The sequence below is a fragment of the Phoenix dactylifera genome, unplaced genomic scaffold (assembly GCF_009389715.1).
Source record: "Phoenix dactylifera cultivar Barhee BC4 unplaced genomic scaffold, palm_55x_up_171113_PBpolish2nd_filt_p 000275F, whole genome shotgun sequence".
Taxonomy (NCBI): domain Eukaryota; kingdom Viridiplantae; phylum Streptophyta; class Magnoliopsida; order Arecales; family Arecaceae; genus Phoenix; species Phoenix dactylifera.
Genome location: NW_024067760.1, coordinates 299,827 through 324,216, shown reverse-complemented (window position 1 = coordinate 324,216; position 24,390 = coordinate 299,827). Strand labels below are relative to the sequence as shown.

The following is a 24,390-nucleotide window of genomic DNA, read 5'->3' as shown; positions in this document are numbered from 1 at the left end:
AAATCAAATTTATATGGGAATACTTTTTTCCTTCTGAAAAATAATAAAGTGCCATCTTGAACTTCAGTCATCAACCGCTACATTCACGTTGAAATGGCCGCGTCTCTCTCTTTTTTTTCCTGTTCTTCCTGTCAGTTTTGTTTTATTTTGTTGGCTGCGCTCACGTGTAAGTCATGTGAGGCGCCCGGGTAAAAAAAAAAAAAAAAATAAAAAAAAACGATTTCAGAAGAAATAAAAGCCCGGGCATGCAAGGTTGATGATAAGACAAAAAAAAAAAAAAAAAATCGTTGATTCCGAGCCCCTAGCCTCTTCATTCACCCAGACCTTGAAACCAGCGTTGATGCCTCCGATAAGAAGAGAACGATCGAAGAAGGCACCTCCAGCTCCACCGATGCCTCCAATACCTGTTTCTCTCTAAAGCCCTTTTCCTCTTCTCAAGTTTTTCTCAACTTTTGGTGCAGGTGGGATTGAGGCGGATCGATGCCGCCTACGATGCACTGGTCCCGCTAGGGTTCTCGAAGGACATCGTCCGTAGAACTATAAGTAAACTTTTGAAGGTGAACTCCTCTGTTTTTACTATTTTTTTTTTCGTGAAAGATTCTTGTGAGTTTGTAACGATACTTGGGGTTTGGGGTTTTAGGTATATGGTGGAGAGAATGGATGGGTTGTTGTCGAAGAAGCGTCGTATAAGATGGTCATTGAGACTATCCTGGACGAACAAGAGAGGGAGAGGACAGTTTGTGAAGAGGGCACGACCAATGGTCAAGGGAGAGAGGCGACTGATGACCAGGCGGACACCATAAATGGTCGAGGAATGGAATCTCCCATTGTCAATGATGGCGATGAGGAGGAGACGGAGACAAGAGAGGTGATCGCTTTAATCCCCTATAGTTTCCACCCTGCCTTATTTTCTGCTGGTTCTTGTAGTTTTTTCTTACTGCATTCTGTCTGTCTAAAGCTCTGATCCTCTTTGTTCACATGCTATAAAGTCGTGCAATTAAATGCTTTATTGCTACGCTATAATTGTTAGGAGCCCTTTGATGCCATATAATGTGGGTACTGATTTACCAGTTTTAAGTCTGTAATAGCAGAATTTGGAGACTTTTTATGCTTTGATTAGAACATACGTTGCATGTTCTAGTTTTAGTTTTTTTGATTGTTGTGTTCAATTTATGTCCTTGAAGCCTTGTATTTATGTAACTTGAGTGGGTCGTTTGCATCTCATGATACCTAATAAGACTAGATACAGGAAATTTGATGCTTAAGCCAGAGGTTCTTGAGACATTAAAGCAAATGGAGGTTTTTTGGTAGTTATTTAGGTATATTTGGACTGTGGTATATGCATGTTCTGCCATTGTATGTATTATGTGCTCTTTTAGGGTTTCTTTTCTTGTGTTCCACAATCATTTTATTCGCATATCCTAATAACTGGGATGCAACACCTTGAAAGTGATAAATATTGCTCGAAAAGATGTATGCCTTGGAATTCTCCAAGTTTGGGTTTTTGTAGTTCCATACACTTGGACAGTTGTTGTTATGAAACACAAGTTACATTAGAACCACTACTTCAAAAGGTCTAGTTAACTTGTTCTGTTCTGACGCAACTGGTCCAATTGATAATTATGTAAAAGACTTAACATATCATTACATGGACATACATGTAATAGATGAATGCCTGTGAAACATCCAATAATTGTTTTACCATCCAATAGTTTTTTTTTATAATTTCTTTGCAATATACTTCTCGGTAGTGCGAATAGTGTAAATACAAACTATGGCCGGTTCACATTGTGAAGGGCAATAGGACTGATGAAAACCCAGTAAAGCCTGAAGTTTTACTCATTTCGTAGTCCAATAGGCAAAATAGTAGAAACGAGAAATATCTGAAAATATCTTGAAAGCTTGAGCTAATATCTTCTAGAAGCTCTTGGAATGAGATTTCAAATGTCAAGATGCAATAAATATCGAAGATCAGAGAACAGAGTTAATGGCAGCTGTATCTAGCTATTTGGCTAGACATTGGATCTGGTTTACAACATAGCTTTTAGTTGTGTGTGTTCTGCTTGTGTGTGTCTATATATACATATTGTGTGTGTGTCTTTATATATATATATATATATATATATATATATATATATATATATATATATATATATTATATTTGGACTTATAATCTTTGGACTTGACCTGTGGGCGCTCCTGCTTGGGCACCCACCTACTGCCTAAGCGCTAGGCAGTTCCTTGGCCACCTGTTTGCTGCCGGTAGTCCGTTAGAACATCAAAAATTCCTATCTAGTCCCTCAAATATTTGCCTTAATTAAATCTGAATTTATATTTAAGTGAAAAAATAAGTACACCTAAAATTCCTGAATTTTTTCCTCATCAATTCTGACATCTAAGATTGAACATTATAGGCTGCGGGAAAGAAATAGAGGATAAGGGGTAAATTTCAGGGGAATCATATCAGTTTTTAGTATACATCGTTGTATCACCGATTGGTTACCCAAACCAATGATCCTATTATGTGCCTGCTCATGAATCAGTTGACTTTCGTCAACTATCTTCTTTATAGGAAAGGAGAAATCTATTCTTTTGTATAGTTCGGCATAAGTTTGCACAGCACATCAGAATAACCTCCCTTATATCCCATAAACCTGATCATAAAAACTTATGTCAAGTCAAACTAGATTTTGCAACTAGCAAAATGCTAAATAAGTTAAACTAAGAAATTCTTATTTCCACTCATACTTTTCCACAGTTCTTTTTCCAGCAGATATAAATAAAAAGAGATAAAAAAGGTCAATCAAAACTGAGCTGTGCAGTCTCCGGGAAGTGATGAGAGGAAAAGTCTGATAAAAGAGATCCACATTTTTTAGGGAACACTCTTTTTTAATTCCTCGCATACTTTCTCCAACAGAGACTGACCTTTGTTCCATTATACCTTGTAGAAATCTGATGTGCTACAAGACTAGCTTGTTCCTTTTTTTTAACCCTCAACTTGCTTTTCGATGCATTGGAAGGGGTCAGGTCATTGAGTACCTGTAGATTTAGTTTAATCAAAGTTCATCATCTAAGTTGCGGACCCCATACCCGTAGCATGTTGGTACAATGTCGATATGCCCAGTATAGGGGTCGATTTAGTGTACCGAGACTTAGTAAGCCCCCTATAATTGAGTCTTGATTCACTACCATATGGTACGGTACACCTAGTGTGTGGGGCAGTATGCATCGGTACGGTGAAATTTTGATCCTCATTTTGTTGTTTTCTTCTCCTTATTGATATGTGGGTGTTTTAAGTCATGGAAGGGTTTTGTTGGGTCAATGGCTGAAAGTAGAGGATATCTGACCTTATTTGATAGATTGAAGAGCCTTGGTTCTGTAATGCAGTGTCTGTGGAACTGTTCACACTCCAGAAATGGTCAAGGATGGCTCTTGCTTATAAGGGGTTACTTTTGAGTTAAAATTAGACTAAGTTTGTACCTATATAAAGGGACCTCTTAGTTTATCTCTTAGTTTTTGAGCAAGTAGAAATACTGAGTGCTTCTTCTCCAATGGCCATACGCACCAGTCATAGGAAGGTTTTATGGAGACGAGCTGAGATTAGAAGATATCAGATCTTATTTGATAGGCTGACGAGCCTTATTGCTGTAGTGCACTGTTCATGGAACTGTTCACACTATAGTAATACATGGTAAACCTTACTTATTAGGAGTTATTTTGGAGTAAAAAAATTAGATCATAGTTTTACCTGTATAAAGGAATCTCTAAATTTATGTAACTCAATCTTCTAAGAGTTGGAAATAAATAGTGCTTCATCGTCTCTGACAGCCATCCTTGGCTTCTTGCATTCGTTTCTCTTCTCTCTCCTCTTCCTCTCATTTATTTCTCTTCTTTTCTTTTCTTGATTGTTATTTTCATTGTTTATGTTGACCTTTAATCAAGTCTGTTGCTTTCCCAGTTTAATCTCATTACTGACATGCAGAGTTGATGTTCTTTGTGCTGTCATCATTTGGATTACTTTTTATCCACGAATGCCTCCATTGAAATTTGTGCATTTCATTGCTTGATTTCTGTGTGCTAAAATTTTTTGACAGCAGTAGTTACCCTTTCTCTTCATAGAATTGTGCAACAGAGCCTTAATAAACCTAAATTTATGGTTTTGGGTAGTGTGTGAGCACTTTACACTTTCTGCTGGAATTTCAGATAGTGCCTAGAAATCTATTTGGAGTGCCAATATCTTCATCCAATGGGCTTCCTAACCCTGTTTTGTGCAGACCCAACCTTAGGGCTGTGTCATCTCCTTTGTCAAGCATGTTTTGGAAGAAGAGGTTGTTTCTTCTTTGTCAAACATGTTTTCGAAGAAGAGGATGTTGGCTATTGCTTGACCTTCTTCTTAGTTGCAGCTACTAAAATATAGATGATTTTAAGATACAAATAAACTGTAAGTTTTTTGGCTTATTCGTTCATGCATATAGCCTCTTTTATATTAACGTTGTTGGTGCATCCAAATTTGTTTTATTTTCAAATTATTAGGAGGTGTTTTTAATGCCTTTTTTCTGGTCATTATTTTCTTTTTTAGTGAGTCAACGTATTGTTATGTACTGTTCTTGCTAACAGTAACCATGGTATATAAGGAAACATGGAAGGTATCTGACTAGTCTTTATATTAGGGGAATTTAATCTCTTTTTGTTCCTGATTCATTTCTAAATTTGAGTCCTAATTGACGTAGGAAAACTAGCTAACTAAAGCTCTCTATTAGGTGCTTTAGCTAGCTGCTTAGAGTCAGTTTATTTCAAGGGTCGCGTATCTGTTGGTGGGTGGTACGATAAGATGCTTGTAGTGTACCAACACATGTTACACTATGGCATACCGCTTCGGTACCTGCACACCTTTTTTTTTTTGTTTTTCAATTTTTGTTTTGAGGAATTATTTTATTGCTATTTTGTTTTTTTAAATGTTATTTTAACTCTATTTTGATGTTTTTAGGGATTATTTTAATGATCATGTGTGTTTGAATTATCAAATTGATTTAAAGTACAAAATGCGCACCAACATCTGGTTCCTTGTAAAGTGTTTATGTTGCTCTTATATGGGATCCTGATTATAATATGGGCCTGGGAACTAACTCCATCCCAGCTAATGTGCCCTCCCAACATCCCATAATCTGACCTTTATGTATAGCCACCCTGATATTGATCCAATGTCTAGCATTGGGCTGGCCCTCCCATTGGAGGAAAGAACTAGGTAGCGAAATCTAATATATAATCTAGCCGAGATTTTATTGAGAATAGTAGTCGCTTGAATATGATATCTCAGACAGCATATCTATGCAAGTCATACCTTGATAGTGCAAAATAGGACCCGGTTTACAATTCGGATCTAGATCTGTGCAGGAACACTACTCCGCATGCTAGATCATTTGTAGTAGCAACATTGTATCTTGAACCACCTCAAGGTGCTCGCCTCTTATATGAAATCGTATCCTCATGGGCTCTAGGTCATACACCAGTGAATCAACCAAGACCATAAGTCTGTGAGTCATTCACCCATGCCATATTCTTTGCTACCTCCTTGGCCACCATATGCATCATCATTCGAACTGTCATTATCATCATTGTTCGCATTGTGAGATGATTTGGGCAACCAGTCATTTGAGAGCTCATTGGTCTCAAAATCCGAGTGAACAGGCTCTTCATTCACTCTCTCCAAAAGATCATTAGTTCTCTTTCGTTTCCCTTTCTTGTTGACCTAAGAAATTGTTTTCTTTTCCTGGATGTCCCTACATATCTAGATTTGGTAGGTGGCTTGACTAGGCCTACCACCTTGACTAGCTCAACCTTCTGACTAGATTGGGTACCATGTGACCCCTTTTTAGTATTGCTATGTCAAATCTCTAGAAGGATGTCTTCGACATAGAGCCTTGCAATGGTGATTGGCCCCCCTGATTTCTATGATTGCTTGGCTGGTTGTGAGCATGACATGTATAGTTCTACATATTGTTCTGCATCCACTCAATCTCCCTTGCTATGAAACTGGTTGACCCAGAAGGTGAAAATCTGAAGTTTCCCTCCACTTCTCCTTGAAAACTTTAAAAAACAAGAGATAGAGAGGAGGCAGAGAAGGCATGGGAGGCCTTCTTTGCCCCCCCACTAATTATTGGCGCGGTATAGGCCCCGAAGCATCTTGAACCAATCAGAACTGGGCGGTTCTGCTCAGTTTGGATAGATTTAGACCTCTTCAAGGCTTGTACTTAACTGACCATCCATCCTGCTTTGGTAACGAGCTGGTATGTGGGTCGGTGCTTTTTGAACCGGGCGGTTCAGGATGGTTTGGTTATCCCTAGTTTATTTCCTATTTGAAAGGGTGGGGTGTGTTGTGGAGTGGTGTAAACTTTGTAAGAAAGTGATTATTAAGAAAATAAGAAGGCTGAAGGACCCATTTCCTTTTCCTATCTTTTTGTTATTCTTCTTCTACTTCTCTAATTCTTTCATATTTTTCCTTGTTTCTTCTACAACTGAGCGAGTTATGCCCCTAGTATAATAAAATCCATCAGATCTGCCACTGTTTCAAATCTGATTTTAGATCAAAATCAACATCTGCTATTGTCTTTTTCTTGACAGTAGATCAATGTTTTAGTTGGACACTTATTGCCGTATAGCTGATTGAAAGAGGTTGAAATTTCTATGTAATTGAGTTCAAATCAGATCTGAACCAATACTTGCAGCATATTTGCATCTTGTAGCCTTTAAATCTCAATGAGGCTCCATGAAATTTGGTAGCAGAACATCACTGATACTTCATCAAGCATGTGGAGTCAAATTCATTCATCATCATGACCAATCTGGACCGCAATGAGCTCCTCCGACATCATGAAGAACTGATGAAGCAATAGTCTAGTTGCAATGCAATATTGGTAATGTTGCACATAACTTTGGTGGTATGAAACAACACTTGGAGACCCATACAAAGCAATTTAGCGAGATTATCATGCCATTGAAGCAATTAGAGAAGTGCAAATCTTTTTTATTTAAATCTTCACCAAATATAGAAGTTAAGCATGCACAAAAACGTCTGGGAAGAAGTCAAGCATGCACAAAAATTTTTGAAAGAAGTGAACTTTCATGCAAGAGTGATGGAAACCATGTTTGGCCAGCCCATTTTGGAGAAGCCCATTTTGGAGTAGCCCATAATTTAGTCTAAGTCAAAAGTCTAGCCAAATAGTATTTATTAGCTATTAACAATAGTGATTGTTATGCCTTAATTATATGTTCATGAATGTAGAATATGCCTTTAGGGTTTCTAGGCTTATTAATTATACTTCATGCTTCTGTCTCCTAGAGTTTTTGACAGTAATTATTATCTTTCTTTGGAATGTTGTGATGCATTTATATGAGTTATACAAACGTCATGTGGAAATGTTTGGATGTCGGATTCTACCATCTGGCAATAACAATACCTTGTGGGAAAGAGTTAAGAAAGAACCAATTGGTTAGGAAGATTTTTAACATTCCCAAGAGTCCATCGAATCTCTTATTCCTAAAATATCCTTGTATGATAAAACACCTTTTTAGCTGAATAGATTATCGGAAAATAATGGAACCTGACTCCCATTGGCCACCTATGATCTCTATAATCTCCTCCATGTGGCCATCCTTCACTCCAGAATTTTTTATATATGGGAGGCCACAAGCGCATATTGTCGCTGGATAAAATAAAATCATGGAATAGAGAATGTATGGAAAATAAAGAATTGGTTATATAAATTTATTTCTCTTTGAACATAGTGGTGGATTCCACTTGATTTCTCCCTTCGTCTACCTCCTTTTTCATTATATCAATCTCTTGTTCCTTTTTTGCTTAACGCCTTATTTTTAGTTTTTGGCATTAGTGTATCAATTCAATCTTTTATCCTTTATCTTCTCCTGTTCAAGAACGCAGTTTATTTCTAGAATCATGATTCTAATGAAAGTGAGTTCGATGAACTTCAACGTTGAGTTACTTTCTATATGAAGAACGCTTGGCTAGAATAGGAGGAAAGATCAATGAAGGATTCTAAGAACAAGCAAAAGGTTTTCAAGATTTGTCTCGAGAAAATTTGAGGCAGGCTATCTCCATTCAGGACAACTGAAGTTTCTTCAAATAACATCATATGTGGTTCATTCCATGCAAAGTTAAGATCAACTTAAGGGCAAAGAACCGATTAAGGAGTGGCTGAAGTTAGAAATCCACCTCCAAGGCCTCTTATTACGTAACATCTTGTCCTTCAAATTCTCTTCCAAGGGCTTTTCCACCTCCCTCTTTAGTTCTTGAAGTTGAAAGAGCTAATAATGCTTACGAAAATCCTTTGAAGCCTCAATGTTTAGATGCTAACATACAGGATTGAAATTTGATATTCTAGATTTCGATGGAAAAATGGAACATGAAGTTTTTTAAGATTGGATTTCATGTCTTGAATATTTCTTTGATTGGCATCAATTGTTTGGGATGCAATGTTTAATTTGCTTCAGCTAAACTCATGGTTTCAACTCAAATTTGGTGGCAATGCCAAAGGGAGATAAATATACAATCTGGTAGAGGAAATACTACCAAGTGGTTGGAGATGAAACAACTAAACTCATGGTTTCAACTCAAATTTGGCGGCAATGCCAAAGGGAGCTAAATATACAATCTGGTAGAGGAAATACTACCAAGTGGTTGGAGATGAAACAATTACTTCAAATCCATTTCATATCTATAGGTTATGTTTAATCTCCAGACGTGTCTTTACGATCTTGCTAAATAAGAATATCAATTGGTCGATTGCAATTACTTGCAGCTCGATTTATTCCTACAGATTCTATTTAATCATGCGACGTTACTATCTTGTTCAATATAAGTATGACTTGGCTGGTTCCTACATTGGGAAGTTCGACTTAGTTTCCTATACCGAGACAATAGTTTTTGAAGAAATCTTTTGTGCTTGTTATTAGTATCAAGCTAGATGGTGATTGCTATATAGTTGGTGGCAAACCATGCCCTACCTTCTTGTTTCCAAGGCTCTTCAATTCTATACAGTTGGTGGCAAACCCTGTCATACCAGGCCATGGCAACTTACCCTGACCTCAGCTGTCTTAGCATGCATTGATGTTTGTCGATGTTTCTAGATATGGCATGCCCAATCTCATCCACCAATGGCAGTCGGGGCAAGTCACCAATATCCTTAAAGGATGAGGTATTTGCAATATGCTGGACAGAGGGTCTAGAATAGTTGTCTTCTCGTCTTCATCAACTCCTTGCAGGAAGTTAGATAGGATTTACGGAAGATTGAAGAAAATTTGAACTAGTATAAGAAATGTTTGGTGTTGTAGAAGAGAAGATGAAGTCATGTTAAATGGATATACATGGTACCCTGGTCTGAGTAAGCTTTACGTCAGGGGAGGGATTTTACTATTTGCATAAGGCTAGAAAGGATGCACAGAAGAAAACTTTGACAAAAATTATAAGCTTTTGAAGCCACTTCTAAATTGGGAGGTATAATCTTTGCTAGAAAGAAATGTTTAAGGATTATGTGGCTAACTTTAGAGTGGCTTCTTTATCATGCTTGTCTAATTTATACGTTAGACAAACACAGCAAAGAAGCCACTCCAGGGTTAGCCAAGTAATCAAACATTGGCTGGAATGCTTTCAGAGCATTTGGCTTGAAATTGGCAGTACGATATTGTGTTTTAGTTTGATCTATAGTCTGGAGGCATCCAAGTTAGCTGAAATTTCATCTATACACATTTTAAGATATTTAGTTTAATTTTAATGATTTGGATTTGCTAATTGCCTAGTGTATGATAAACTTTCCTCACTACTTATATTGCTCACATTCATTTTGTACTTGCTTGATGCATGGACAAGAGACCTCTAAAATAAATGAGTTTTAGTTCTTAGAAATTTTAAAATCAATAGTGTGGATTTTTAGTTTGGAGGTCCATCATTGAGTTTCATTGGGAAGTATTTAGGGCGAAATGCTCTCAAGTGCATTCTGGCCTAACTCTGCATGTACGCACGCACATTTTGAATAATACTATTCTTTGTTACTTGTATATATATATACTTACTATTTTTCATTAGTTTTCATGGGAAATTAAGTTTTGGAAAGCATTTAGGCTCTTATGTTTGATCTTGCTGAGATTCCTCTTAGTCCAAGCCACTAAATTCTTTAAAACCTTACATCATCTTTCTTAGTGTTTTTGGCCATCTCAAGAAGCAGCCATGAGTTAACCTTTTCTCTACCTTCATGCATTGAGCGATAAGGGTCTTGTTCTCGCTAAATGCGTTGTTATGTTTGAAACAAGGTTCGTCGTCGCAGTACCGGACCATGTATTGGTAACATCTTGGTACAATGTCAATATGTCTGGTATGGGGGGTTGTTTGGTGTATCGATACTCGGTACACCCCTTGTACCATGTACTAGTTTAGTATTGGTATGGTACGGTATGCACACTATGCATTGATATGGAGTGGTACGATGCTACCATGGTTTGGAAAGTAATGTTTTCATAGACAACAAAAGCATAGCCCAAATTGCGGCTATGATGGAACATGGCATCCCCTAAAGTGGCATAAGGATGGTTTTTTCAGCCCTACCAAATAGACACTTGAAGAACATCAATCATATAACTTGTTTGGAAGGTATGGGTGTCTTCGTGGAAATGAAAGATCCTCATTGTTTTGTATATTTCAATATAGTCACATTATTTTCAACGTCCAGATATGCTTATTCAATTTCACCAACCTAATGCATGTAGTGACACTCCAAATTTCAATACATATATTATTTGAACCTTATCTCTCACCCGTAATCCATCTGTCAGCATCATATAACCCCTTTCTTAAAGAAATTCTCTTTGAGAAACTTCTAATTAACATGCATACATTTTGGTGTCATGAAGTATGATGATTTGCTTTATGCTTTCATTCCTGCACATATATATCAGCAATAATGCATGTTAATATATGCATGCCTACTTCTATGGTTCATTTTCCTAGTGACTATAGCCTATTATTGGGTCCATTCGGAGCATTACAAGCGGGCATTAAGGAGGGAGACACCACGAAACTGCAGCTGACATCATGGATTTCCACCAGTAAATGAAGAGAATGGTACCGTTATAAAAGTTGGTGTTTCCAAATTGGTGAATTTTCTGGCATGGATGGCTTAATCTATTCACTTTGAATTTGCATAGTGAGGCTTAACATCTAGGTACTCATGGTCTCACATAACATGTAGAACTGCATGCTCTTAGATCAATTGCGGTTAATACAGTACCACTCAATTAAGAATTTCTTTTCAGCGGTGAATCCCCATCATAACCTTGCCTCTGCATCATACTATGTACTTCTCAGCTCTACTGAATGCTTATAAAAATTGGGTTTATGCATTTTGCCAAGATATGATACTGGATGAAATCATTGTACTTTCTGCTTCAATAAGCACATGGTGGTGAATGCATGGTATTAAATCGTAACAACCTTGTAGAAGCAGGGTCTTCAATGTCACTAGATGGCAAGGTACAAAAATGAGGTTGTGAAAAATGAATTAGCGAAATGGAAAACCAAGTGTACACGCTAATCTGAATAATAAACCAGCATATTTCTCCTTTTTGAGTATATTTTACAGCTTAAGATGATAGACTAGTCTAATGAGACATAAGTGCAGGATCCTTTTAACTCATCCTCTTTTAACAAGCTTATATTTATATGAGAGATGGTAGCATGATAGTTGTGCAATATTGCAATCTTTTGCATCCTTTGTCACTTGTGAGTCATAATCTTCTGGAGGTTTAGAATGTGTCCTAAATTTTTTACATGAATCTGCAAAATGAATTTTTTTATTTAAATTTTCTTTCAATTGTCAGTCTGCATAATGGTTCTGTCATTAATTACTTTTGTGATTTCAAGTGGAGATGCTTCTTTTTAATTGCAAAATATTTCATGATGAACTTTGTTAGGAGCAAGAAAAAGCTGAAAGAAGCATGAGGGATCAAAATGTTGGTGAACAATTTGTTGAGATTGGGCAGACAAGTTCACGTAACGATGCTGTGCCCCGTATGGAGGACAGGCCTAGGCCCAGAAGGCCTCCCTGTTATGGGTGGCTGAGTGAGGAGGAGGACTGAGTGGCTGAGCTCTCTCAACTAACAAGATACATATCCTGTGGAGGACTTGAGAATTGAGAGAAAGAAGGAGCAGGCATAATGAGCAATCATAGTAGAACATGTATACCTATCTAAATATCGAATCTGCTGACATCCTAGAATAGGGACATTGTGCTTTTATTTTTTTGTCATACATGAAGTAGAATTCAAAAGGCTTTGGAATTTAATGTGAAACTTCAGGATGTGCTGATACCAGGAACCAATTTGAAATGTCTAAGGCTAGAAATTTGTATGCTATAGCTAAGTCCAATACAGATCATATAGGTCCATTACTTGTTTATTAGATTTGAATAATCAACATGAAAAAGAAGTTACATCGAATGTTAAAGGAGTAACATCTGTTTTGGGGCACTCCTATTCTTTACAATATACTAGTTTAGGGGCACTTGCATTGCACATGGAGTCATTGTTTTATTTATTGATTGTCTATGTGAGTTGTTGTACAAAAGAAATCTGTACAAAGCATGGTATGCCGTACCGTACCGAACCGGATGGTATTGAGCGTACCATACCAGTTCGGTACTAGTGGCATACTGACAGTCGGTATGCCCAAAAAAATCGTGTACCGTACTATACTGATACTATGTTAGTGTAGCACCGGTACGGGATCCGGTACCGAGACGGGATCCTTGGTATAGAGGATTTCAATTTATATAGCAGTATAGTTTAATGCTATTAATCAAATTAGGTAATTGATCAATCATAATATTGTATAAGTTGTTCTTATTTACTGCAAACCTAGGGCATGAGCTTATTTTTCTAAGAGACTGAAATATCAAGTTAGTAACTTGATAATATACAATAAATCAAATTAAATACACTTCTTATATGGTATAATCTTTGGAGCAATGAAACATAATTACATTTTAATTTGGGCTGATTTGAGAGACATGTGAGATATAAACTAATGCTTCCAATAATTCGACTGATTAGGAAAGATTGGGTAAGATTGAGAAAGTGATCTATAGTTCTCTTTTCACATTAAGTGTGATGGGAGAGCTGTATACAGAATGGTGTGTTGTTTAGTAGATTGGTCTCGAATCAATTAATCTTAAGAGAGAGTAAGCTAAATAGGTAACTTATCACATATATAACTAAGATTAAGGGGATAAATGTAAGTAATTTTGAGCAAACTTCATCCAAGATTAGCATTAGGAGGTCGGGGCTTTTATGGGAAAAAAACTGCCGGAAATAAGGGTTTATTATGGTACTCCAGTGAATTCCATATGCCTGTTTTGCTTATTATCATTCAATATAAAATGGATGCACTTAGGATGACGGGCCATTGCCGGTATTTAGCGGAGGTTGATATGTCATCTTCCTCTCATGTCTCTGCCCTAGATTAGAGTACATCAAAGTCCTCTCTCGCATCTGCAGTTGTGATTGCTTCTCTGTTGCCACTGCCTCTTTGTTGAGCTAGTTGTTTTGGAGTGACACCACCCACTACTAAGCAAACTTAATGGAGCGGGTGACCTTGAAGTTGTACCCAAGGTTGACGCTATTTAATGCCATTGGCTAAATAGACTCCTTAGTGTATCAACACTTGGTCGCTCTCCATATTGAGTAGCTGTTCATTATTGTACAATATGTGCCCAGTATGGGGCATACGTACTGATACTGCACCTTGGGAAAGATCTTCCATAGCGAGAGAACATGATAGGACCAAGAGGAGAACTGATATCTGCCATTTTTTCAATATTCTTATCAAGGAATCTCCTCATCCAACGGTCCAAATGAAGGATCCCACTAATCCAACTAATAAAATTATTTCTTTCCTCTCTCTTCTTAGTTTGATGACTTTGATCATCATTTATAGTTTATGCATAAAAGATGCAAAGCAACTGTTTGGAATTCGGTTGCTTACTAATTTCCTTTTGATACCCGTTTTATAGGGATGAGTAGGATTTCTGTAACTTTTTTCTAAAGATAACATAAGAAAGGTACCATAGCATAACTTAGGTCTTGAAAATGCCTTGACAAAGCCAGTTGGTGGACCCTTACGTGGCCTAGACGGGCATCTAGGTGCCTAGGTGACTGCTTCAAAAGGAAAGTACTCCAATAATTAAACAGGCATACCTATTCCTATATATATTATAGGCATGTGTACACATCGTGTGGAGATGGCTGTACTGGACCTATTTTTAAGACTAAAATAATGTCCAGATGTTGTCAAATTTCACAAGATCCTACAAAATACATTGATCAGATCATGATAGTATGACATAGGCAAATGAATTTTTTTAACTAGAAATTGTCAACCAAACAACTAGTAAGATGATAATATTACCATTGGTCCAACACAAAATGAATACATATCATATTTATTGGCCTCCCAGTGTTGAAAATGTGTTGGTACATGATTGACTGTTGTAGAGTTTATGTGAGGCATCCATACTTGCTCTCAATTTCTATTCAACGGTCTACTTGTTAAATTTTTTTGGATTTGTTGCTTGTTCCCATCTTTCGTTTAATTGCTTTCTTATTCCCATCTTTGAATAATAAAAATTGTTTTCTGAATTTATTTTTCAGAACATGCTATTTTGGATTTTATGTAAAATGCTTATAAACTTTTAGCTGTCCTTTTTTGTTGCCTTATCCTCATAGCTTATTAAACTTTCTCTTTGTTTTTTGTTTTGTGTTATCATTATAGTTTTTAAGGATGATTCTACAGTTACCAAAAGGGAATAAACACAGAAGGCAGTTGTTCCATTTAGCTCGAAAAATGATTTTGTTCTCCCGCTGGAAAGAGAAGAAAAATTGAAGACAATTGATGTTTTTGGTGATGATCTTCCACTACCCCTAATGTAATTTTTTAAATTTCGTCAGACGTGAATATTTTATGGCATGAAGTGTATTACTATGTTTTAATTCAAGCTTGACTTCACGCAAGAAGACTATATTGTAAACTAAATACATCAAATGGCTTATGATTACTTAGCAAATGTACAATTTTTAGCAAATACTTCATGTCATTTATTTAATTTTGTTTTGTTTTATTTTTTAAAGAACTAGAGTGGTTGGAAGCTTGGTAAAAAAATTAGGATGGGGCTGCGACTGAACCTAGGTCTTTTAAATCCAACAAAAGATTTTACCAATTCAAGTAGTTGCCATCCTCCATCTTAGATGTATTGTTGGTTCTTACATTTTTTTTGTTATTCTTAATGCGATCGTAAGTGTGCATGCGTACTAGCCTGAATTGGGCAGTACGAGATGCACTGTACCGTATCAGTTCGGTACTCGGTATGGATAGCGTACCAACACTCGGTATGCCAAAAAAACTCCGTAACATACCGTACCGACCCTGTGCTAGTGTAGTACTGATACGGGGTTTAGTATCGAGACAGCGAACTTTGTGTGCATGAAATGTCTTGCTGATATTGCTAGTCTTAATTTGATGGTAAATGATCTATATTTGTTTGACTTCTTAACTTTTTCATTTTTGGACATCCTAATGGCAAGTATCACATGTTATAGATGCTGCTAAATGTTTTATGTAACTTATTTAGTTTGTCTGTTAAATAGAGGGGAGAAACTGAATCTTGCTTCACATTGCCTGATCTATTAATTTTCTATTTTTTATGAATATAGTATATTATCCAATTTCTTTGGTGCATTTATGGCAAGGTTGTGAAATATCGAGGATTAATACTATATCGACCAAGGTGGGTACGACATGCATTATATTGATAATTGTACTAACAAAGGGTATTGATTACGCATAGAAACACCTTAAACACCCTTGCTATGTTCTTTTTGGCCTCCAAACTCATATTTTTGTTTTTTTAACCATTTATTCTTGTCTAAATGCCATGTTTTTGCAATAAGTTAGATAGGAGTATTGAATTAAGTGCCCTAATTAAGGATTATTATGTATGTGCTAAAATCATTAACTTGTAGAAATACCACATTACATTGCATGTGTTAAAATCAGCAATTAAATGAAACTAAACAAAGAAAGAATCTATTCATAACATCATTTAATAATAGTGGCACCTGCAACAAAAATCGCTACTATATCAATGATCACGTACTAGGCACCAGCATACTTATCCATGCTTTTATCATTTTTTAAATTTTCAAACTTTTATGGCATGTCTTGAAGTGCAAGTTTGTCGCATTCGCTTGAAGTATTCACCTTGTTTCTTTTGGTGCATTAATATATCTTCTCTTCTCTTTGATGGTTTAGCAATATTCTTTAAATATGTATATATATATACACATATTTGCCAATTAAAAATGGATAATTAATGTGAAATTTATTATACTTTCAAGCGATGGCTTAGGTGGAATCTGAGCATTCCAACTCACACCTATTGTGGATCAAATTTTGGCAGGATGTGCATATCATTAGTACAAAATGGTCGTAGATTGAGCGTTCTGGTGTGAAAACCTTGTAGCAATTATCCTTCATCTCATTTCCACCTTCAAATGGTGAAAAAAAGAGAGAATCACCCTTTAACTCACTTCTCAAGTGGTACCTGGTCATATTGCTTAGATGAGAGCTGTTTGGGTCAATTCACTCTGAACCAACCACAATCTGCCCTCGAACCACTTGATCTGACCCCATACCACTCGATCTATCATTGGTTCAGGTGGTTCATACTACTTTCATTCAAACTGATCTTCACTGTATAGTAGCAGCTTTGGTACAGTATGTACCCATGTTTGCTGTACTGGCACCAGGCCCCGGATCGGTTGCTCGGCGGCACGGATCGGTACGGGCTTGCGCCGTGCCGGGCCGTACCAACACAAGAGAAGAGGTGGGGGAGGGAGAACGAAATAGAGGAAAAGAGAGAAGGGGGAGGCTAAGGGAGGCCGGCCAAGAGCCAGCGGAAGGCCGAGGAGCCGCTGTGCGGAGGGGGTGGAGGCCGGAGAGCTGCTACGCGGAGAAGGCCGGGGAGCTGCCGCGGAACATAGGCCCAGAGGGGGCCTTGTTTCGAACGAAACATAGGACCGGAGGAGGAGCCTCTTTTCCGCAGCTCCTCGGCCTTCGCCTCCTCCCCACAACGGCTCCCCGGCCTCCACTTTCCTCTCTCTTCCTTTCACTCCCTCTCCCTCCCCCTCCCTCCCCCGCTCTCTCTCTCTTTTCCTCTTTTTTCTTTCTCCTTCTCCGTCGTCGGTCTCGTTTTCGTTGCCGGAACCGTTTTGGTCCGCCATTGGTAGGGCTCAGGACGCCCCAAATCGGGCGGTTCAGGATGGCTCCAACCATGGTATGTACTAAAGGTATGCGCCGAACTATCCGATACCTTGATTTATTGACAAATGCACTATCCATGTAGTTACATGATGTTTGTTCTCTCATACTCATTATGATCGAAAAGTGGCAGCTGCGTAATAAAAATGTAAGAGCCTAACATTTTATATGTTAGTACCTGAAATCAATAGCTGCCATTAATTTAAAGTTGCTTATACATGCCCAGCTCTAGTGACCTTGACTGGGATGTGCCAGCAGGAAGAAAAAAGCACAAGACAGGTTGTTCAGATATTCAGACTACTTCAGAGATAAATAGTTCAGCTAAAAAGTGGTTTTTCAAAGCTATAATCACAAAACTCCTCAATATCACGGACACCAATAAACAGTACAACATTAAGATAGGGGTAACCAAAGATTGGTATGGGACACCTTAAGCAAATGGAGTGCTTGCATGCCAAACATTTGATGACATATAAATTGATTTGTTTTTCGCTTTTATTTGACCAGCAGTGTTACTTCTCTCAGCATGTCTAAAATCTGCAATAATAATGCTTTCAACATTATTGGGTATGGAACTTAAAATTTTTATTACCAGCACAATTTCTGAAAAGTGGAAATAGGATATTGAAGAGATCAAAGAATATGTTATAGCAAGCTTGAGCGTTGGCATTTCAATTAAGCAACAAAATCCTTCATAAATGACCAGCAGTTATTCTGATAAAGCAGCTATTCTTTAATTTTCATACTGAGAGCTGTAAAATGCATGGATGACACTTCTATTTTTTGGCAAAGTTACAGAATTTGCAGAAGCCATCAAGTAGAAAGCAGCGTATACAGCGAATAATAGGTCGGTCTTACTAACTGGAATTCTAAATATTAATTTTATGCTTCTTTTTTTGCACATGTTTATTTTTCAGTTTACAGTGCTTGGTTATTTGTTCTGTGGATTCCTTGATGGCATTTGATCTTTAGTGTTTGCACTTGCAACTGTTTGGTCGTGAACTTTAAAGTTTCCTTTTGTTTATCAGGCAGTTTTTTTGCGATACTTCTTTTATGCTATATGATGATAATTGCTTGCTGTTATGTAAATGTTTTGTGTTCTAAACAAGTGTCATAATATTTGTTTTCTTGGTGATTGTTACGTGTCAAACCTTGCATTTTGTCTCTCCTTCTGAGTTTTTTCCCATCATAATATCTACATTATCCTCTTTCTTAAAAAAAAGGGAAAAACCGGTCTGATGGTGATTGTTCTTGAGAAACGTTACATTCTTTTTTCCTTTGCTTGCTGTCAAAAGATTTTAGATTGTTCTAGCTACTTTGCGTCTTGGTTGTCTAGAAACTGTTGTCAAAACGAAAAATCTTCGTTGTCTGTTTAGAAACTATATCCTACTCTATAGGATTTTGAGAATCTTAATTTCTAACATGTTGCCAGAGAATATTATACTCCATTACCTAGTGCCACATTTATGAGGCAAAGAATAAATAAACAGTTTGGTTAGCTTTCTGCAAAATATAAAAACTGGGCTAAATTGTTAGTCTCTTGAACATGAACTTGCTTTCTCACTGATTTATAGCTTTGACCAGAAATTAAGAAATAAAGCTGTTTTTTTTTCTTCTTCCTTTTCACCAGGAAACTGGAGAGGCACATGCAGAAGTCATGGATGTTGGGTTTTCTCTTTCGAAATCCATATGTTTCAAGACCTTGAGAGGGCACTTTCTAGACCCTTGTCTCTTAGATTTCTCTTTGCAGTATATTTGATGTTTGATGGGTTGGAAAAGAAACAAATAGTGCACAAAATTTCTATTTGCAAAATTCTGTCTCTTTCTTAGTCGAAAAATGCGTTCTTAGGGGTTTTTTCTTTTTTAATTTGTTTTTCCAGGTTTGAGAGTACTTCATCAAGCATGGAAAAATGAAATAGTTGTGGCATGATTTTGATTGTTATCACGTCATTTGGTTAAGTACTCTTCAATTCATTGATTTGGATGAATGTGCTTTTTTTCTCAGTTACAGCGAGATGCAGCGCGGATCTCCAGTCTGGAAGCTGCACCTTTTGTTTTGAAGCTAGTATTTAATTGTCAAATAAAACTGGCATAACTAACCAACAGTGGTTTGAATCTTGCTGACACCTGTTTGTTCCTGAATCCTGACGTTGTGCTTTTAATAATTTGAAAAGGGCAAGAGGAAATCAAGATCTCCTACTAAACATAATGTATAGACTTTCAGATAAAGTGGTTTTTTTCATTAATGAAATTCTTGGCTGATCTTTGTCAAGCAACCCTCTAGGTTCTCTTTACCTATTGAGTTCTCTTGCTATGTTTCTCCTAATCGTCGTTGTGGGGTTCCACTCTTATTTCTGGTGCATGTTAAGGTAGGCCAAACTGTTAGGAGGATTGCTTAGAATTTCTGTGACTTGTGGAACATTGTAAACTTAGATATATGTCATTTTATATTAACATATTTTCTTGATTTTGTTTCTAGGAACACTGGACTTTGCAGTTTGCCTTTTCTTACAGTTAACGTTATTTATGTAGAGTTTTGTGCTTGACATATCAGCTCAAATATAAGCTTATTTTTGATTTTTGCTACTTCCTGTTTAAGGATACATCGCATCTGTTTGTTTCCTATTATCCTTTCTTGCCTTTTATTTGCTCCTGTCTTCCTATGACTCTTTTCTATGTTGCATTGTATCTTGTAAGAACTTTCCCCTCATCTGCTTTCAATTTTAATTCACCTTGTTATTCTTCTCTTCTTATCCTCACTAATACGATTCTGCGACTTATATTCAAATATATATGTATTGTATGTATGTTTGTTCTAACTGGCTTTTAAATTTGAAAATGACTATATGCATTGAAGGCAACAAAAAGCAACAACATTATGAAAACTGATATTTTTTTCTTTTCCATATTTGTTTTGTTTCCGATGTTGCTTAACTGCTCTAGTTTTTTCTTTGTTTTTCCGTATAAAATTACAGAACTTTCTTATTTGATTTAAAATTAAGTTTGTGTTCGTTAGGTGATGATTATGGCTAAAACACCAGTTGGATGCTTAAACTTGACAATATAACTATGTGCGTCATAATATTTGCTTACTTGATCTATTTATTTACTTGTGTAAACTGGACTGCCCTTTTCCATTCTCATCTAAATATTATCCAATTTTGGAAATGAAAATATGGATTCTGACATATGTTCACTCCAATGGTACTTCTACTATTTCTAAATATACAGTAATAAATGTTTACCAGTGATTGATAGCAAACATCAATTAATCCAAGGCTTTTACCTGCACGTTCCTCTACATCCTTTGACTTGTAAAATAGGTATTCCTAAATAATGGCTTAAGTTATAGTTCGTATTTTAATAAAATTTTCAGGTCTTGTCTCTAGTTCCTTCTACTGACTCTCACATCTTCCATTTTTCACCTTTACAATTCCTTTTAGTTACTTGAAGCAGGGCCAGATTCTGGTGTGGGTGCAACAAATCAGATCTCTCAAAAGATTTAGAATAGCAAAAATGCTTGGGGAGCGGGTGCAAGGACAGAACCTATCTCAACATCTAAAGTAAATGTTTTACAAGGTCGTAGGCAGCAAACTGGTGGCCAAGTACAGTCCTATGTAGGATCCCATAGGTCGAGGCAGTCCAAAGATCGTAAATTTAAGAAAATAATAAATGTACTGAAAAAGCTTAAGAAGTAACTATAATCCAACAAATGAAATATAATCAAATAAGATGTAGTTTGTAATGAAAAGCATAAACTTTCCAACACTCAACACCAACCTGGAGATCAACTTCACCTCTATATACATGCATACATATGTGTTGGCATGCGCGCACATGTTTGTATTGTGTGTGTACGTATAAATAGATGGCTGGATGGAACTCAGGCAACCCTAATGACTTTACCAACATGATGCGAAACATCCAGGGAGATGCCATCTTTTAAAATGATGCTTGGTGCACAACTCTGGTTTCTTCTATAGGTGTCAGAGGATCTTTGTTGAGGACGCTAAGGGTAGATTGTTTTTCAGGCAACATCAGACAAGGTAATGATTTACCTATATTTTTTTATGTATTGGAAAGTACTTTCAGAATTGGTTACCCATCTTTTTTTTGCATTACTACTTTTTTTTTTTGGATAAGTTGCTAAGATCTATCCATATTTCCTATAATTAATACTCTTTATCTATATATATTATAAATAATATAATATAATATAATATTATATTTATAAGTTACATAATATGCCATATATAATATGATATAATAATATATATATTATTATATGATATAATAATAGTATAATATTAGAGTTAGAGATATTGTAGAAATAAAATAAAAAATCTATTTTACCTACTAAGGGAAAATGACTTACCCACTTTTCTGGTGGGCAGGACTTCCACTCCCTCCCCCCACCCAATTCCATGGTAAATGTTATCCATGGAAATTAACTTACCTACCTAGAGAAGCATAAGAGTAAGTCAGTTAATAAAAAATTTAGTTTCCCACGATATTTACCCACCACCCTGAAGGTAGTTCATGGTGAGAGATGTATTGAAATAGCACATGCATGCTTGTTAAACAAACGCGGTCAAATATGGTTTTGGTTGCAAGTGGGTTGCGATTTACTATATCCAGAGGTAACAACACTTATCGCATGACATATAAATCACGGATATTTTTACTAACCTGTTACAATGTTATATAGGCAGGTTATCTAGCAAGCATAGCTCACAGCAGACTTAGCAGCCCTAACACCTTTAAGGTAGGATAAAATGTTACTGTACAAAAATAATGTCCAGACATACAAATGAATTTTTTAAATTTCAAATTATTTCCAGATAATAACATTATGCTTGTCATATAGAATGGAAGATGATTTTCCTTCAAAGTATAAAAGCAGTAGTTCAATCCATACAAGCTACAAGTTCGATGGCTGCTTGAATTGGTGGAAAAATTCAAGAATCAAGGAGCTCAGGAGTGGAACCCAGACTTGCCCTGAAATTCCTATTGGACGCCCTCTGCTTAGTTATATGGTTAATACTTTCTTTTTTTTATGGTAGGATTTGCACTGCTTAATTGATCCAACCAGCCTATAAATTTCAGTTGATGAACCATTATGATATAATTGTTGTTTGGTACAAGATGTAAGTGCAAAGAAATTTATTTGCTGCTCCTGCAAGGATTAAGAAAGCAATTCTGACAACTGACTAGTAAAGACTTATTATACTGATTTTGTCAACTGATATAGGTGCACACATTTACTTATATTTATATTGAATTTACAAAACATGGTTTCATCATTCATATTATTCTTTCTCGCAATTAACTATTCTGTTAGTATGATTTGTCAAAATGGAAATATTGTAGGGCAAGCATCATGATTCATGATCGCATGAATCCAATAAAGGTTACGGTACTTGATAAGCGACAACATGTTTTATGTGAACCAGTGGAAGTTAGAAATGACAGCAGAGCTTGATAGGTTTTTTTTTAGTAAAATGGTCGTTCACGTTAATCTGGTGTGATGTGAGTGCAACCAACTGAGTCAAGATATAATACGAAAGATAGGTGCAAGCACGGTGGATTGTGCAGTTCAACTAGGCTTTCCACTTCCTACAGCCTAGAGGATCCCAAAAGACCTCATCTGGAGTGTGATCAATTTGCTAGGAGAACTCGGGAGAGAGTATTTATTAGCCATGCATTCCAACCTAAGCTAAAGAGAATAGGCCTCGAAATTACTATATAGCTATTCGAAGGACTTATGCTTTAACCTTTGTCCAATTGATTGGCGAGACTAATTTTAAATCATAATAAGGAATTTGCATCTAGATTCTGTTTTGGTCTAAGAAACTGCAGTAATTTCCATGAAACATGGATTTGAGAGGGCCTGTTGGTCATAAGCACCATCATTAAGAAACTTTGCTAGCAGGTTGGATGATAAACCACATCCTTTATACTAGTGTTAAGCACATGCTATGCAGATGCTTGGGGACCGCAATGGACATCAAGGGAAGATGATGGGATGGACTTTTCTCGAAGTTAAAGATAGTTATAAATGTAGTCCAAGCATGGTGGGTCCCGTAATGGAGAGAACTCAAGGTAGAGATGCACCCCTTTAGTTTCTTATTGTTGAGTATTATAGTTTTAACAAACCTTTGCTAATTCACATATTATATAATTCAATCAACTACAGATATTCAAGACAGAGCCAACTTCATATTTCCAATAAATTGAGCTCGTAAAATATCATCGTTTACATTATGGTAGATAGCCCTCCCTAATAGCTAACAACATCAAGTAGATAGCAAGTTACTTCCGCTCCATTGACATGCAATTCTTTGCAGATGGCTTCTCACTGTCCGCATCCATTACATGGGTTTGGGTTGTATGTTTTGTGTGAAAAAATAATTGATCTTCTTATGCCACATCGACCATCGGATCGCACCATGCATAAATCTCGAAGCACTCTGAACTCCATCCATTCTCTTGTATTGATCTTGAAGTGAATGTTGTGTGATTCGCCGGTGGATTCGGACAAAGAAAGGTGAATCCTTCTTTCGCAAGAAAGATACACCTCCAACCCTTGTTACATTAGTAGCATGTTGAATAGGCCTTTGGGCCAACGGTTGCATCCTTGTTGTATCATTCGCTCTTGAGATGTCTTGGTTTTAATCCCTAATATTGTTGACACAATGTTACCTTATCACTCAAAAATGTAAAAAATATCTCAAACCCATCCAATAAATAAATAAGCTTTAAAATATTATGCACTAAGCAAAGCCAGTGGATTATTGAATTGATGCTTAACTTTAGTTTGACATTTGTTTTGCTTGATTTGTTTTTTAATATTATTTAATTTTATGAAAATACAAAAGGAAAGTTACTTGATGGATCAAAGGGGATAAGGAAAAAATATTATATTATGAATGCAAGCCAATGTAAGTGCTGATTGAGTGTTTTTCTCCTTAAATAATGTCAATATTTTGGAGCATCTCCCACCCCTCCAATCT

The 24,390-nt window shown here is 36.6% G+C and overlaps 1 protein-coding gene across 19 annotated transcripts; it reads left to right on the top strand.

The window, feature by feature from the left end:
- Positions 1 to 255: 255 nt before the first annotated feature.
- On the top strand, positions 256 to 22,619 carry LOC103720748. Of its 19 annotated transcripts, XR_005507767.1 has the most exons (7): positions 381 to 557; positions 641 to 868; positions 14,834 to 18,224; positions 20,821 to 20,940; positions 21,361 to 21,423; positions 22,086 to 22,142; positions 22,245 to 22,619. XR_005507767.1 is itself a non-coding variant. In XM_039117792.1 (6 exons), exons 1-4 carry the CDS (start codon positions 257 to 259, stop codon positions 12,142 to 12,144), a joined length of 606 nt encoding a protein of 201 aa, XP_038973720.1. In that variant the 5' UTR covers position 256; the 3' UTR covers positions 12,145 to 12,244; positions 14,834 to 14,962; positions 19,008 to 19,643. The 19 variants fall into 19 exon arrangements, 1 of the variants encoding a protein (XP_038973720.1); XM_039117792.1 differs by lacking the exons at positions 20,821 to 20,940; positions 21,361 to 21,423; positions 22,086 to 22,142; positions 22,245 to 22,619 and adding exons at positions 256 to 373; positions 11,980 to 12,244; positions 19,008 to 19,643 and having other exon boundaries at positions 462 to 557; positions 14,834 to 14,962; XR_005507765.1 differs by having other exon boundaries at positions 21,361 to 22,142.
- The last annotated feature ends 1,771 nt before the right edge of the window (positions 22,620 to 24,390 follow it).

Coding starts and splice junctions, on each gene's coding strand:
- LOC103720748 (XM_039117792.1), top strand. CDS start 257: ATGATAAGACAAAAAAAAAAAAAAAAAATCGTTGATTCCGAGCCCCTA. Junction 374..461: donor GAAGAGAACGATCGAAGAAG/GCACCTCCAGCT, acceptor CTTTTGGTGCAG/GTGGGATTGAGGCGGATCGA. Junction 869..11,979: donor AGGAGACGGAGACAAGAGAG/GTGATCGCTTTA, acceptor GAACTTTGTTAG/GAGCAAGAAAAAGCTGAAAG.